The 14,236-nt window shown below is 49.9% G+C and overlaps 1 protein-coding gene across 3 annotated transcripts in view; it reads right to left on the bottom strand.

The window, feature by feature from the left end:
- The window catches only part of LOC140416871 (protein argonaute-3), a 293,216-nt gene that overhangs the window by 134,152 nt on the left and 144,828 nt on the right, over nt 1-14,236 (bottom strand). For all 3 annotated transcript variants that reach the window (XM_072501157.1, XM_072501156.1, XM_072501158.1), the window contains one exon: nt 7,012-7,132. In XM_072501157.1, coding sequence (XP_072357258.1) covers nt 7,012-7,132 — 121 coding nt within the window. The remainder of the gene's footprint in view (nt 1-7,011; nt 7,133-14,236) is intronic.

Raw genomic sequence — 14,236 nt, 5'->3', positions numbered from 1 at the left:
TAACAATGAGAGTTAAACGGTGGGAATACTTTTTACATACGCCATTGAAGATGGGGGGAGGTAATGCTTTCACCAGTTTGTCTTTTTGTCTGCAAACAATACACCTCAAAAACTAATGGACAGGTGTCTGGTGACGGGGATGTGCGGAGTAGTCAGACATCACGTGGCTCTCCTCCATAAGTCAAGAAAATAAGCACTTTTGCCCGTATTTAGCCTGCAAAATCGGACTTGAACATCCCCCCCCATCCTCAACGATAACACGGGACAACAGAAATGCCAAGAAGCAGCAGCTCCAGAGGCCACAGGGACACCAGGAATTGCAGCAAAGGTCAGGAGTGACAAGCAAGCAGGTCAGTGGACCCACGAGGAGGCCCACAGCCCAAAAAGAGATAAAGGCAGCAGTCAAGGTGGTGGTAGCGGAGGTGCGAGCCTCTATGCAGATGACACTCGATGGCATAGGAATGAATGTGGAAGCCCAAGGGAGCACAATACGGGTGCTGGAAAAGGCATAGACGGACCCGAGAGACCGAATTGACGCCCTGGACACTGAGATCAAGAGGTTAGTGGCGTCCCAGGGGAGCCTGAAACGGAAGGTCGAGGATCAGAAGAATCGGTCGAGGCGGAAGAACATTTGAAGAGTGGTCTGCTGGAGGGGATTAAGGGCAGGGACCCAACCAGCTACGTCGCCCAAATGGGGGCTGACAGGTCACTCCGACCAAAGCTCAGGGCCGGGGAGCAGCCGAGGGCAATAACAGCCAAGCTGTACAAATATCAGGACCGGGAAAGGATCCTTCACTGGGCTCGACAGACAAAGGCATGCAATTGGGAGAGACATAAAATCAGAGTGCATCAAGACATTGGGGCGAACCCGGCAAAGGGCAGGGCCGTATTTAACCATGCAGTCGGTCCTATATAAGAACAAGGTCAGATTCGGGATGTTATTCCCAGCCAGGCTCTGGGGAACATACCAATGCAAAGAACATTATTTTGCTGCCCCTGCAGAAGCGGACGGGTTCGTTTGTAGGGACAATTTTGCACGGGACTGCATTGCCTCGCTATGAAAAGGGGAACCAGCTCATAGAAAGGAGAGGGCAAGTGCAGCAGAGCACAGGAGAGGACGTGTAGGAGATAGAAGGGACGTCAGCTGTACGGGCACAAGAGGGGGCTGGATCGACCATGGGAGGGGGGCCACCAGAGTAGGGGAAAGCTAGCACCAGGAAGTATGAGGGAGGAGGAGGAGGGTGCAGCTCAACTCCCACCAGGAAGATGCGGTCTGGCGCGGGGTAGGGTGGGGGGTAGACGACACAGCGATATGGAGGGGGGGGGGGGGGGGGGTGGCGGCAAAACCACGGGGGAAACAACACGACAATGTGCGGGAGGGGGGGGTGGAGGTATCTAGTCTGGTTTCAGGAGGTTAATCTCGGAATCATGGAACAAATGGCACCGTAAGCAACCATTTTGGAGGGTCCATAAACAAAGGGAAACCCCGGAATGAAGGGGCTCACCCACACGGCATACGCAGTTGGTGGCGATGTTGGGTGGCCCTTGGACAAATGGATCCCTAGAGCGCAGGGGTCCGGCCTCATGGTGAGAACGGTGACCGTGGCCATTTTGAATGGCCCCTTGACAAAGGGAAACCCCGGACGCAGGGGTGCATCCACCAGGCACGTACGGTGGGGTTTACGGTGACGAGGACAATTATGGGCCAAGGGGGACAGTACGTCATGGTCACCGGTCCGGGTCCTGGTATGCTCCCAAGTGGGATGACAAAGAATTTGTAAAGAGGGGAAGGGGGGGGGGGGGGGGGGGGGGGGGGGGGGGAGAAGAGAGAGAGGAGGAGGCAGGCATGGATAGGGAACTGGGAATGTTTATGGAACAGATGGGGGCGGTGGACCCATGGCAGGGTCATGCACCCAGGTGAGAAGGAAATCTCATTTTTCTTGCTCGTACCCAGGGTCTCCAGCTGCATCGGCTTCTTTGTAGTGGGGAAATCGGTACTTCCAGAGATAGTAAGAGTGGGATATTTCACAATTGTAATCTCCTATCACACTCCACACTTCATGGATGTGAGGTTGGAGACGGCATGTGCCCACATGGAGATTAGACACGACCCTCTTGGCCGACAAAGTCTTCTGCCAGAAAACACCACAGGCCATAGGAGAGTACATCACTAACAACCGGAACTGGGAAGTTTCATCTTCCACATTCTGGGAGGCACTGAAGGCTGTGATTAGGGGAGAAATTATCACCTTTCAGGCTCGCAGGGGCAGGATAGAGAGGGGGGCTAGGCAGCAACTGATTGACTCCATTCTGGAGGTTGACAGGCGGTACTCCAAGGCTCTGACTGTACAGCGTCTGGAGGAGAGGAGAATGCTACAAATGGACTTTAACCTGCTATCTACCAGCAAAGCAGTGTATAAACTCCGCCAGACATGGGAACCTTTACAAGCAGGCAGACACGGCTAGCTGCCTGCCGGCTCACCAGCTGAGAAAGCAGCCAGCCATGAAGGTAATAGCCCAGGTAAAGGATAGCAGAGGCAGACTGGTAGCTGAACCAAAAATGGTGAGCAAAGCATTCTATCAGGGACTGTACACCTCCAAAAGCTCCGATGGGGACTCGGGGATGAAACGGTTCCTCGATGCACTGGGCATGCCAGATGACGGAAGCTGAAAGCACCACTAGGACTGGAAGAGGTCACGGAGAGCATCGGCTCCATGCAGGCGGGGATGGCGCCGGGACCAGAGAGTCCCCGGCAGAGTTCTACAAAAACATTTGCAATGGCACTGGCCCTGCACCTGCGGGTAAAGTTAGCAGACTCGCGAGGGCTAGGGACAAGGTTCACTTCATGGGTGAAACATCTGTGCAACGTCCCCAAGGCGGGCAGATGGACTAACGTCAGCAGCTCGGAATGCTTCCAGCTGCACAGGGATGCCTGCTGTCCCTGTTCTTGTTTGCCCTGGCAATCGCCCTGAGAGCGGTGAGATGCTGGAAGCGAATCCGAAGAGGAGGCAGAGAACACAAGTCTCACTCTGAATGGATGACCTGATCCTCTACATCTCGGGCCCACAAAGCGGCATGAAAGGAACCATGAAGCTCCAGGGAGAGTTCGGAGCCTTCTCGGCTGCAAAGTTAAGCTGGGCAAAAACAAAGTATTCCCATCCCCGCCAGCAAAACATTCAACAGGCCCAGTGGTGGTAGTTACCGGGAGAACTTGGTACCAGGTGAGGCAGCACTTTGGTCTGACCGAAATGTCCATCATGGCCCCCATCTGTGACAACCATAGGTTTGCACCAGCCATGCTCAATGCCACCTTTAAGAGATATTACGGGGGGACACTGACGGTTAGGGATTTTTACATGGAAGACAGGCTAGCGGCCTTAGAAGAACTGACGGAGAGATTGAAATTCCCAAACGGGAACAAACTCAGACAGCTGCAGGTTAAAACATTCTCTGCAAGATGACTATGTACCAACGAACCCAGGGAAACACAATGCTAGAGGAGTTACTGGACACAGACAGTCTGGTAAAGGGCAACTGTGGGGACCTATAGGTCGAGTCTTAGAAAGGAACATGCTCCACACTGGACAAGACACGGGAAAAATGAGGGAAGAGCTAGGGACGGAAATAGGGTGGGATTCTAGAGGGAAGCACTGTGCAGGGCCAACTCCACCTCCTCATGCGCAAGGCCTCATGTAGCTGAAAGTGGTGCACAGAGCACACCTGACAAGAACCCGAATGAGCATGTACTTCCTGGAGGTGGAGAATGAATGGGAATGCTGGCAGGGAGGCCCGGCCAACCACACCCACATGTTCTGGGTATGCCCCTGGCGAGTGGAGTTCTGGACATCCTTCTTCGAGGCAACGTTCAAGGTTATGGGGGTGAGGGTGGAGCCGTGCCCAAGAGTGGCAGACTTTGGGGTATTGGACCAGGCAGAACTATTCATGGGGAAGAGGGCCAATGCCCTTGCTTCCCTAATCGCCCGCTGGAGAATCCTGTTCGGCTGGCAAACAGTAGCACCACCCGCAGCTGCAGACTAGCTGGCAGACCTATCAGAATTTCTCCATCTGGAGAAGATTAAGCTCACCACCTGAGGGTCAGAGCATGGCTTCCACAAAGCGTGGAGGCCATTCATCAACTTCTTCCAGGACCTGGTCGAAGGCAACAGCCAATAGAGCGGCGAGGCCAGTGGGCACAGAATAAAATCCCAAGAAAAGGAAACCCTGAGGAAATGCCGAAAACATGATCGGGGGAGGGGAGAAGAACGGGTGGGGGAGGGCGTCAAAGCGGCCATGAGGGGAGGGGGGGCACAGGGCACGAAGTAGCCGCTCACATACAAATAGCAGATAACTGCCCATTGTACGGCAAGGGACCCAGGAAAGGACCCTGAAAAGACAAGTGAAGAGGGCAGGGGGAAAACCATCAGCACAGAGGAAAATGACTTGTACACTGTAACCGATGCATTTATTCTTACCGACTGTATAGTGTATAAAATGTAAAAACTTCAATAGAAACATTAAAAAAAATTATGGACAGATTTCAACAAAAAATATAGTATACAAGAGTGGCAATGGCTCAAGAAAAAGCTGATTAGCTTGTTGCAAAGACACAATCCGGAACTGGATCCTGAAATTTTTCAAAGGATCAATCTGTGAACATTGCGAGGTAGCGCAAATGTAACCTTTTCTTTAGAATTTTTTTTATATAAAGGAAGTTGTTGATTGTTTTAGAATGCTGTGGATTGCCTCAGCTGATGGAATCTGTCACAGCTGTCAAAATGTGTGCAGCATTCAGAGCAGGTTGTTATACATTGTTTGGCCATAAACCGCCTCAATGAGATGGAACCTCTGAATTTAAAAAAAAAAAATTTCAGCTTTGTAGTTACAGAGCATCAACTGGAGAAGAAATAGCCTCAAGAAAGAGCTGCATAAATGTAATAGCCTAGATTATGCATAGAGCAGTGGAGAAATGTACTGAGTGGCCTCTTCACTTGCTATTGCCATATAATCTCCTCCCAAGAAATTGTTTGAAGAGGAGAGAAGACTGTTGAACAAGGTCCTAAGAACAAGCCTAGCATTTTTCTAGTTTAGGTGGATGCTGAACATCACTGGTTCATTGCACCATACACTTGTCTGCCACTTCTATTGTGGACATTTGCCACACTGCACTTGGAAGGCAGCATTGACCATTGATTCACAATCAGAAGAACTGTGCAAGTTTTCATAATTATGAGGAAGCCTCCGTCTCCAGTGAGTGGACAAACACTGTTCTTGTGAGGTCCCTGACTGCTGTTCAGAATGGATGAGCGCGAGGCACGACCAGAATATCCATAGCAGGGTGCAGTTCTGGGCACAATTCCCAGAACAATAATCTAGTATGGAGAGATGGAATTTGCAAGGGGCAAGTATGCATAGTGTATAATCTGATCAAGAAAATCTGTTAGGAAAATCCAAGAAATTGTAATATTTTTCTGTTGTTAATCTTCTGGTCATATTTTTAAACTGTTGGGAGTATGTATGTGGCAATTAAAGCAAGAGACAGGGAGACTGAAATGTTAATGAGCCTAGCAATACTTCAAACAGATGTTTACCCAAGGTAATTTAGTAAGGATAATAATAATAATGTTTATTAGTGTCAGAGGTAGGCTCAGAATGTCCAATTCACTTAACAAGCACATCTTTCGGGACTTGTGGTAGGAAACCTACGCAGACACGGGTAGAATATGCAGACTCTGCACAGACAGTGCGGGAATCGAACAAGGGTCCCTGACGCTGTGATGGTTATGGTTCAAAGCACAAGAGATACAAGGTGTGAAAGAAAGGCGTCAAAGGAAAAATATGGATACAGGGACATAGAACATACAGTGCAGAAGGCCAATCAGCCCATCGAGTCTGCACCGACCCATTTAGGCCCTTACGTCCACCCTATCCCTGTAACCAATAACCCCTCTTAACATTTTTTGGTCTCTAAGGGCAATTTATCATGGCCAATCCACCTAACCTCAAGAGTTTGCTTTTCTTTTAAATTCGAAAATCTAAAGTAAAGAGATTAAATTAATCAATTGTGGGAGAGAGCAGTTTGAAAGAAACTGGGTGAGATAATGGGGTCAAAGAGAAAGAGTGTATTTGAGAAGCCTATGATGGGAGTTGTTTTAGATCTCAAGTCAACAACAGCAATAACTGGTTAGCTCTCAGCAAGCAGTGTGAATGAAGCGTGATCTGAAAAGCCAATTGCTGGGAAACCTCAGAGGACACCCCAAGAGAGAATTAAACAGTGTGGTAAACATTACTGGACTTTTATAGACTTTAAAATCTATACGGTGTTGCTGAACAGATTGGGAAGATTAAATTAAGATTTTTTGGAACTGTTTAAAGTATTGATACTGTGTGAAGCCATTGTCTTATTTATATGTATTTATATTTTAATTTTTTCCCATTTCTTGATGGACATTTAGTTTGCTGTAAAATCATTGCAAGTAGTTGGGGACATAATTTCTAGATTTCATGGCCTCTTCTCATATTATACAAATTGAAAACAAGCATAGGTTGTGAAGGTAGGAATGTGAAGCGTTGGTTCAACTGGGGCTCCCTCCCGAGATTTTAGCAGTTCTGCATTTACCGTCAGCTGTGCCCTGAACACCTGAGCTGACCATTTAAAATATTAGAAAAATTCATATCATGCACCATAAAAATGAACTGGAGATGCAACTCAATGTAGAAAGATTTACTAGAATGAATGAGACAAGGGCACCATTTGTTCAGCAACCATATGGATATCTTGCTCAGTTGACCATCAAACCAGAGTTCTTTACATACATCTTTTGAATGAATAAATTTGGAACTAGTTAACACATAATCAAGACCATCGGTTAAAACAAACACACTCACTGACCATGCCCGTTACCTGCTCCATACAAACTGCATTTGAATTAATCTCTGGTAGTTATGAACAAGGTAGTTATAGAGGTTGAATATGTAATAACTTTCTTTAAATTAAGTTGAGCAGCCCTTACTCCAGTGGTGCTGACAGGAATGGGATCTGCAGTGTAGAGACTCCTTTTCCCATCATAGACAGGTCTTCTTTCTCCAAATATCTGAACTTTAAAATGCTGAACCATAGAGTCGACCACTTCCCTACAATAATACAGAACAACTAGTGAGGAATGGAGAAAAGTACGAGAAGCAGACAAAAATCAAATCTCAACATATATTTATTAACAACGCAAGGTAATTGAGCATCACTTTCAAATTCCACCCCCCCCCCCCCCCCCCCCTCCACCCCCCACTTACCTATTATGAGCAATTGTTGGTGTCCTTGTATCAGAGGAATTACCTTATGACTATTGTTCATAACAGAATGGATAATGAGCAATAGTAATGCTAATAAAGTCCGTGTGGTTTAACAACTGGAAGGTCCACAATTGACATGATCTTCCCAGTCCAGCAGCCTGAAAGTGAAATTCTTGGACCACTATATATTGTCTTCACTGATCTCACCAAGGCAGCCGATAACGTGAGCTGCTGGAGTAAACTGGCTGTTCAGTGGGATCTTCTCTTTCCATGACAAGTTGATGGGTACAGTCAGCTATGAAAGAGCAATATCTGAACCCTCAAGAGATTGCATTCTGGCATTGACATTCTTTGACAGGTTTTTCTCTTTCTGCGGTCGTTTGCCTTCATTTCACCTACAGTGAATGTGTACCTATTAATAGTACTGATGGACACGGATCAGAAATTCCAAGATAAACGTGCATCAAATCGTCATCAGAGTTGTTCTATGCTGACTTCCGGGTGCGGCGATGACCAGCTGAGTCGCACGTTTCGGCAGCTCCCTGTGAAACGGACTTTTGGGCTCTTGATAGGAGCCCCAACGGCAATTTTGACGGCTAAAAACACTGTGCGGTAAACCAGAAGGGAATCCCCCCTGGCTACGGATGGAAAAAGGAGGAGAGAGTGGCCAGATTGCAGTGGATCCTTTAGAAGAGCGGCAAGGAAGGCAAGCAAAAACCAAGATGGTGTCGGAAGGTGGCAGTTTAACATGGGGCCCTGAACAACAAGAGTTCTTGAAATGCTGTGTGGAAGAGATCAAAAAGGAAATGAAGAAAGAGCTGTTGGCCCCGATACTACAGGCGATCGAAGGGCTAAAGGAGGAACAAAAGACCCAGGAGCGGGAGCTTCGGGTCGTGAAGGCAAAGGCAGCCGAGAATGAGGACGATATACAGGGCCTGGTGGTGAAGACGGAGACGCAGGAGGCACATCAGAAACGATGTGTGGAAAGGTTGGAGGCACCGGAAAACAACGCAAGGAGGAACAACCTGAGGATTCTTGGTCTTCCTGAAGGTGTGGAGGGAGCGGACGTCGGGGCATATGTGAGCACGATGCTGCACTCGTTAATGGGAGCGGAGGCCCCGGCGGGTCCGTTGGAGGTGGAGGGAGCATACCGAGTGATGGCGCGAGGACCGAGAGCAGGAGAAATTCCCAGAGCCATAGTGGTGAGATTCCTCCGTTTTAAGGATAGAGAAATGGTCCTTAGATGGGCGAAGAAAACTCGGAGCAGTAAATGGGAGAACGCGGTGATCCGCGTTTTATCAAGACTGGAGTGCGGAGGTGGCGAGGAGGGCGAGCTTTAATCGGGCCAAGGCGGTGCTTCATAAAAAGAAGATAAAATTTGGAATGCTGCAACCGGCAAGACTGTGGGTCGCATATCGAGGGAGGCACCACTACTTTGAGACGGCGGATGAAGCGTGGACTTTTATTGTGGAAGAAAAACGGGAATGAGCGGGTTATTAAAAAGAACGTTCGAACAAAGTGGTGGGGCGAATGTGGGGGGCAAAGAGGGGTTTTATGTACTAATCCTGCGATGTGGTAACTTTTCTCTCTCCCACAGGTGGTGATGGGGGAGGAGGGGAGGTGGAGGAGATGGGGCGTTGGCCATTGGGGGCGGGGCCAAGGGAGAAGCGCGGGCTTGGTTCCCGCGCTATGATAATCATGGCGGGAATAGAGAAGCAGGAAGGAGGGGGCGTCGCACGGTGCGAGCCGAGGTCACGGGGGGGAAGCCGAGGTCAGCCAGAGTTTGCTGACTTCTGGGAGCAACATGGGGGGAGTAATTACGCTAGCGGGGGATCTAGCGGGGGGGGGGGGGGGGGGTGGGTGGGAGGGGGGAATTACTGGGTTGCTGCTGCTGGGGAGAGGGGGGAGCTGGTATGGGAGAGGATGGGCGGGGGGGCACCGCCTGGGGGGATACAGCTGCGTGGGAACCGGGTGAGGAGCTGGAAAAAGGCGATGGCTAATCGACAAGGGGGGGTAGGAAGCCCTCCAACTCGGCTGATCACGTGGAACGTGAGAGGGCTGAACGGGCCGATAAAGAGGGCACGGGTACTCGCACACCTTAAGAAACTTAAGGCAGATGTGGTTATGTTACAGGAAACGCACCTGAAACTGATAGACCAGGTTAGGCTACGCAAAGGATGGGTGGGGCAGGTGTTCCATTCGGGGCTAGATGCGAAAAACAGGGGGGTGGCTATATTAGTGGGGAAGCGGGTAATGTTCGAGGCAAAGACTATAGTGGCGGATAACGGGGGCAGATACGTGATGGTGAGTGGCAAACTACAGGGGGAGACGGTGGTTTTGGTAAACGTATATGCCCCGAACTGGGATGATGCCAATTTTATGAGGCGGGTGCTAGGACGCATTCCGGACCTAGAGATGGGAAAGCTGATAATGGGGGGAGATTTTAATACGGTGTTGGAACCAGGGCTGGATAGGTCGAAGTCCAGGACTGGAAGGAGGCCGGCAGCAGCCAAGGTACTTAAAGATTTTATGGAGCAGATGGGAGGTGTAGACCCGTGGAGATTTAGCAGACCTAGGAGTAAGGAGTTCTCGTTTTTCTCCTATGTCCATAAAGTCTACTCGCGAATAGACTTTTTTGTGCTGGGTAGGGCATTGATCCCAAAGGTGAGGGGAACAGAGTATACGGCTACTGCCATTTCGGATCACGCTCCACACTGGGTGGACTTGGAGATAGGGGAGGAAACAGGTGGGCGCCCACCCTGGAGAATGGACATGGGACTAATGGCAGATGAGGGGGTGTGTCTAAGGGTGAGGGGGTGCATTGAAAAGTACTTGGAACTCAATGATAATGGGGAGGTCCAGGTGGGAGTGGTCTGGGAGGCGTTGAAGGCGGTGGTTAGAGGGGAGCTGATATCAATAAGGGCACATAAAGGGAAGCAGGAGAGTAAGGAACGGGAGCGGTTGCTGCAAGAACTTTTGAGGGTGGACAGACAATATGCGGAAGCACCGGAGGAGGGACTGTACAGGGAAAGGCAAAGGCTACATGTAGAATTTGACTTGCTGACTACAGGCACTGCAGAGGCACAATGGAGGAAGGCACAGGGTGTACAGTACGAATATGGGGAGAAGGCGAGCAGGTTGCTGGCACACCAATTGAGGAAAAGGGGAGCAGCGAGGGAAATAGGGGGAGTGAGGGATGAGGAAGGAGAGATGGAGCGGGGAGCGGAGAGAGTGAATGGAGTGTTCAAGACATTTTATAAAAAATTATATGAAGCTCAACCCCCGGATGGGAGGGAGAGAATGATGGGCTTCTTGGATCGGCTGGAATTTCCCACGGTGGAAGAGCAGGAAAGGGTGGGACTTGGAGCACAGATCGAGGTAGAAGAAGTGGTGAAAGGAATTAGGAGCATGCAGGCGGGAAAGGCCCCGGGACCGGATGGATTCCCAGTCGAATTCTATAGAAAATATGTGGACTTGCTCGCCCCGGTACTGACGAGGACCTTTAATGAGGCAAAGGAAAGGGGACAACTGCCCCCGACTATGTCTGAAGCAACGATATCGCTTCTCTTAAAGAAGGAAAAGGACCCGCTACAATGCGGGTCCTATAGACCTATTTCCCTCCTAAATGTAGATGCCAAGGTCCTGGCCAAGGTAATGGCAATGAGAATAGAGGAATGTGTCCCGGGGGTGGTCCACGAGGACCAAACTGGGTTTGTGAAGGGGAGACAGCTGAACACGAATATACGGAGGTTGGTAGGGGTAATGATGACGGCCCCACCAGAGGGAGAAACGGAGATAGTAGTGGCGATGGATGCCGAGAAAGCATTTGATAGAGTGGAGTGGGATTATTTGTGGGAGGTGTTGAGGAGATTTGGTTTTGGAGAGGGGTATGTTAGATGGGTGCAGCTGTTGTATAGGGCCCCAGTGGCGAGCGTGGTCACGAATGGACGGGGATCTGCATATTTTCGGCTCCATAGAGGGACAAGGCAGGGATGCCCTCTGTCCCCATTATTGTTTGCACTGGCGATTGAGCCCCTGGCGATAGCGTTGAGGGGTTCCAAGAAGTGGAGGGGAGTACTTAGGGGAGGAGAAGAGCACCGGGTATCTTTGTATGCGGACGATTTGCTACTATACGTGGCGGACCCGGCGGAGGGGATGCCAGAAATAATGCGGATACTTGGGGAGTTTGGGGATTTTTCAGGGTATAAATTGAACATGGGGAAAAGTGAGTTGTTTGTGGTGCATCCAGGGGAGCAGAGTAGAGAAATAGAGGACCTACCGTTGAGGAAGGTAACAAGGGACTTTCGTTACCTGCGGATCCAGGTAGCTAAGAATTGGGGCACATTGCATAGGTTAAATTTAACGCGGCTGGTGGAACAGATGGAGGAGGATTTCAAGAGATGGGATATGGTATCCCTGTTAATGGCAGGGAGGGTGCAGGCGGTTAAGATGGTGGTCCTCCCGAGATTCCTCTTTGTGTTTCAGTGCCTCCCGGTGGTGATCACGAAGGCTTTTTTTTAAAAGGATTGAAAAGAGCATCATGGGTTTTGTGTGGGCCGGGAAGACCCCGAGAGTGAGGAAGGGATTCTTACAGCGTAGCAGGGATAGGGGGGGGGCTGGCACTACCGAGCCTAAGTGAGTATTATTGGGCCGCTAATATTTTAATGGTGAGTAAGTGGATGGGAGAGGAGGAGGGAGCGGCGTGGAAGAGATTAGAGAGGGCGTCCTGTAGGGGGACTAGCCTACAGGCTATGGTGACAGCCCCATTGCCGTTCTCACCGAGGAACTACACCACAAGCCCGGTGGTGGTGGCTACACTGAAGATTTGGGGACAGTGGAGACGGCATAGGGGAAAGACTGGAGCCTTGGGGGGGTCCCCGATAAGAAACAACCATAGGTTTGCCCCGGGGGGAATGGATGGGGGATATGGAATGTGGCAAAGAGCAGGGATAACGCAACTGAAAGATCTGTTTGTGGATGGGAAGTTCGCGAGTCTGGGAGCGCTGACCGAGAAATATGGGTTGTCCCAAGGGAATGCATTCAGGTATATGCAACTGAGGGCTTTTGCGAGGCAACAGGTGAGGGAATTCCCGCAGCTCCCGACACAAGAGGTGCAGGACAGAGTGATCTCAAAGACATGGGTGGGGGATGGTAAGGTGTCAGATATATATAGGGAAATGAGGGACGAAGGGGAGACTATGGTAGATGAACTAAAAGGGAAATGGGAAGAAGAGCTGGGGGAGGAGATCGAGGAGGGGCTGTGGGCAGATGCCCTAAGCAGGGTAAACTCGCCGTCCTCGTGTGCCAGGCTAAGCCTGATTCAGTTTAAGGTATTACACAGGGCACATATGACTGGAGCACGGCTCAGTAAATTTTTTGGGGTGGAGGATAGGTGTGCGAGGTGCTCGAGAAGCCCAGCGAATCATACCCATATGTTTTGGTCATGCCCGGCACTACAGGGGTTTTGGATGGGGGTGACAAAGGTGCTTTCAAAAGTAGTAGGAGTCCGGGTCGAACCAAGCTGGGGGTTGGCTATATTTGGGGTTGCACAAGAGCCGGGAGTGCAGGAGGCGAGAGAGGCCGATGTTTTGGCCTTTGCGTCCCTAGTAGCCCGGCGCAGGATATTGCTAATGTGGAAAGAAGCCAAGCCCCCGGGGGTGGAGACCTGGATAAATGACATGGCGGGGTTTATAAAGCTAGAGCGGATTAAGTTCGTCCTAAGGGGGTCGGCTCAAGGGTTCACCAGGCGGTGGCAACCGTTCGTCGAATACTTCGCAGAACGATTTTTTGTTTATAAAATAGGTCATTGTTATTTGTGTTGTTATAATATTGTGTAAAGGATGCACAATGTACTGTGTTGGTTGACCAAAAATTTTCAATAAAATATTTAATAAAAAAAAAAAAGAGTTGTTCTATGCTGAGAATACCACACTAACATCCAATAACGAGGAACACATTCAGTAGCAAATTAACAGACTCTCTCATGCCTGTAGAGTTTGGATTGATCATCAACATCGGGAAGACTAATGTCATGGTCCAGGATGTTGTCAAAGTTGATAGAAGCCAGTATGACATTCTGAAACTGAAGATTGTTGAGAGCATCATATATCTAGGCTTTAGAGCCGCCAGCAATCTGACACATGATGCTGAAATCAACACAAGCATTGCAAAAGCTGTAGCTTTCTCAAGTTCAAACAGTGTGCGGAACAGCAACAACCGGGACTGAACAACACACTGCGAGTCTGCCACGCCTGCAACCTCAATGCATGGTTTTACAATGGTGAGGTCGGGACATACGTTAGGAACAATTTCCACCACTGTTGCATACGCAGCCATGGCATCTCTTAGAGGACAAGGTGACCAACTCAGAGGTCCTGGAGTGCACTAATTCCATCAGTATACACTCATAGAATTTACAGTGCAGGAGGAGGCCATTCGGCCCATCGCGTCTGCACTGGCTCTTGGAAAGAGCACCCTACCCAAGCTCACACCTCCACCCCATCCCCATAACCCAGTAACCCCACCCAACACAAAGGGCAATTTTGGACACTAAGGGCAATTTAGCATAGCCAATCCTCCTAACCTGCACATCTTTGGACTGTGGGAAGAAACCAGAGCACCCGGAGGAAACCCACACACACTGGGAGAATGTGCAGACTCCGCACAGGCACCCTACCCAAGTCCACACCTCCACCCCATCCCCATATCCCAGTGACCGCACCCAACACTAAGGGCAATTTTGGACACGAAGGGCAATTTAGCATAACCAATCCTCCTAACCTGCACATCTTTGGACTGTGGGAAGAAACCAGAGCACCCGGAGGAAACCCACGCACACACGGGGACAAGGTGCAGACTCCGCACAGACAGTGACCGAAGCCGGAATCGAACCTGGGACCCTGGAGCTGTGAAGCAATTGTGCTAACCACAATGCTACCGTGCTGCCCA

This window comes from Scyliorhinus torazame, chromosome 1, assembly GCF_047496885.1.
Source record: "Scyliorhinus torazame isolate Kashiwa2021f chromosome 1, sScyTor2.1, whole genome shotgun sequence".
Lineage (NCBI taxonomy): Eukaryota > Metazoa > Chordata > Chondrichthyes > Carcharhiniformes > Scyliorhinidae > Scyliorhinus > Scyliorhinus torazame.
The sequence above is the reverse complement of the archived record's forward strand: the minus strand, read 5'-3'. Positions and strand labels throughout refer to the sequence as shown.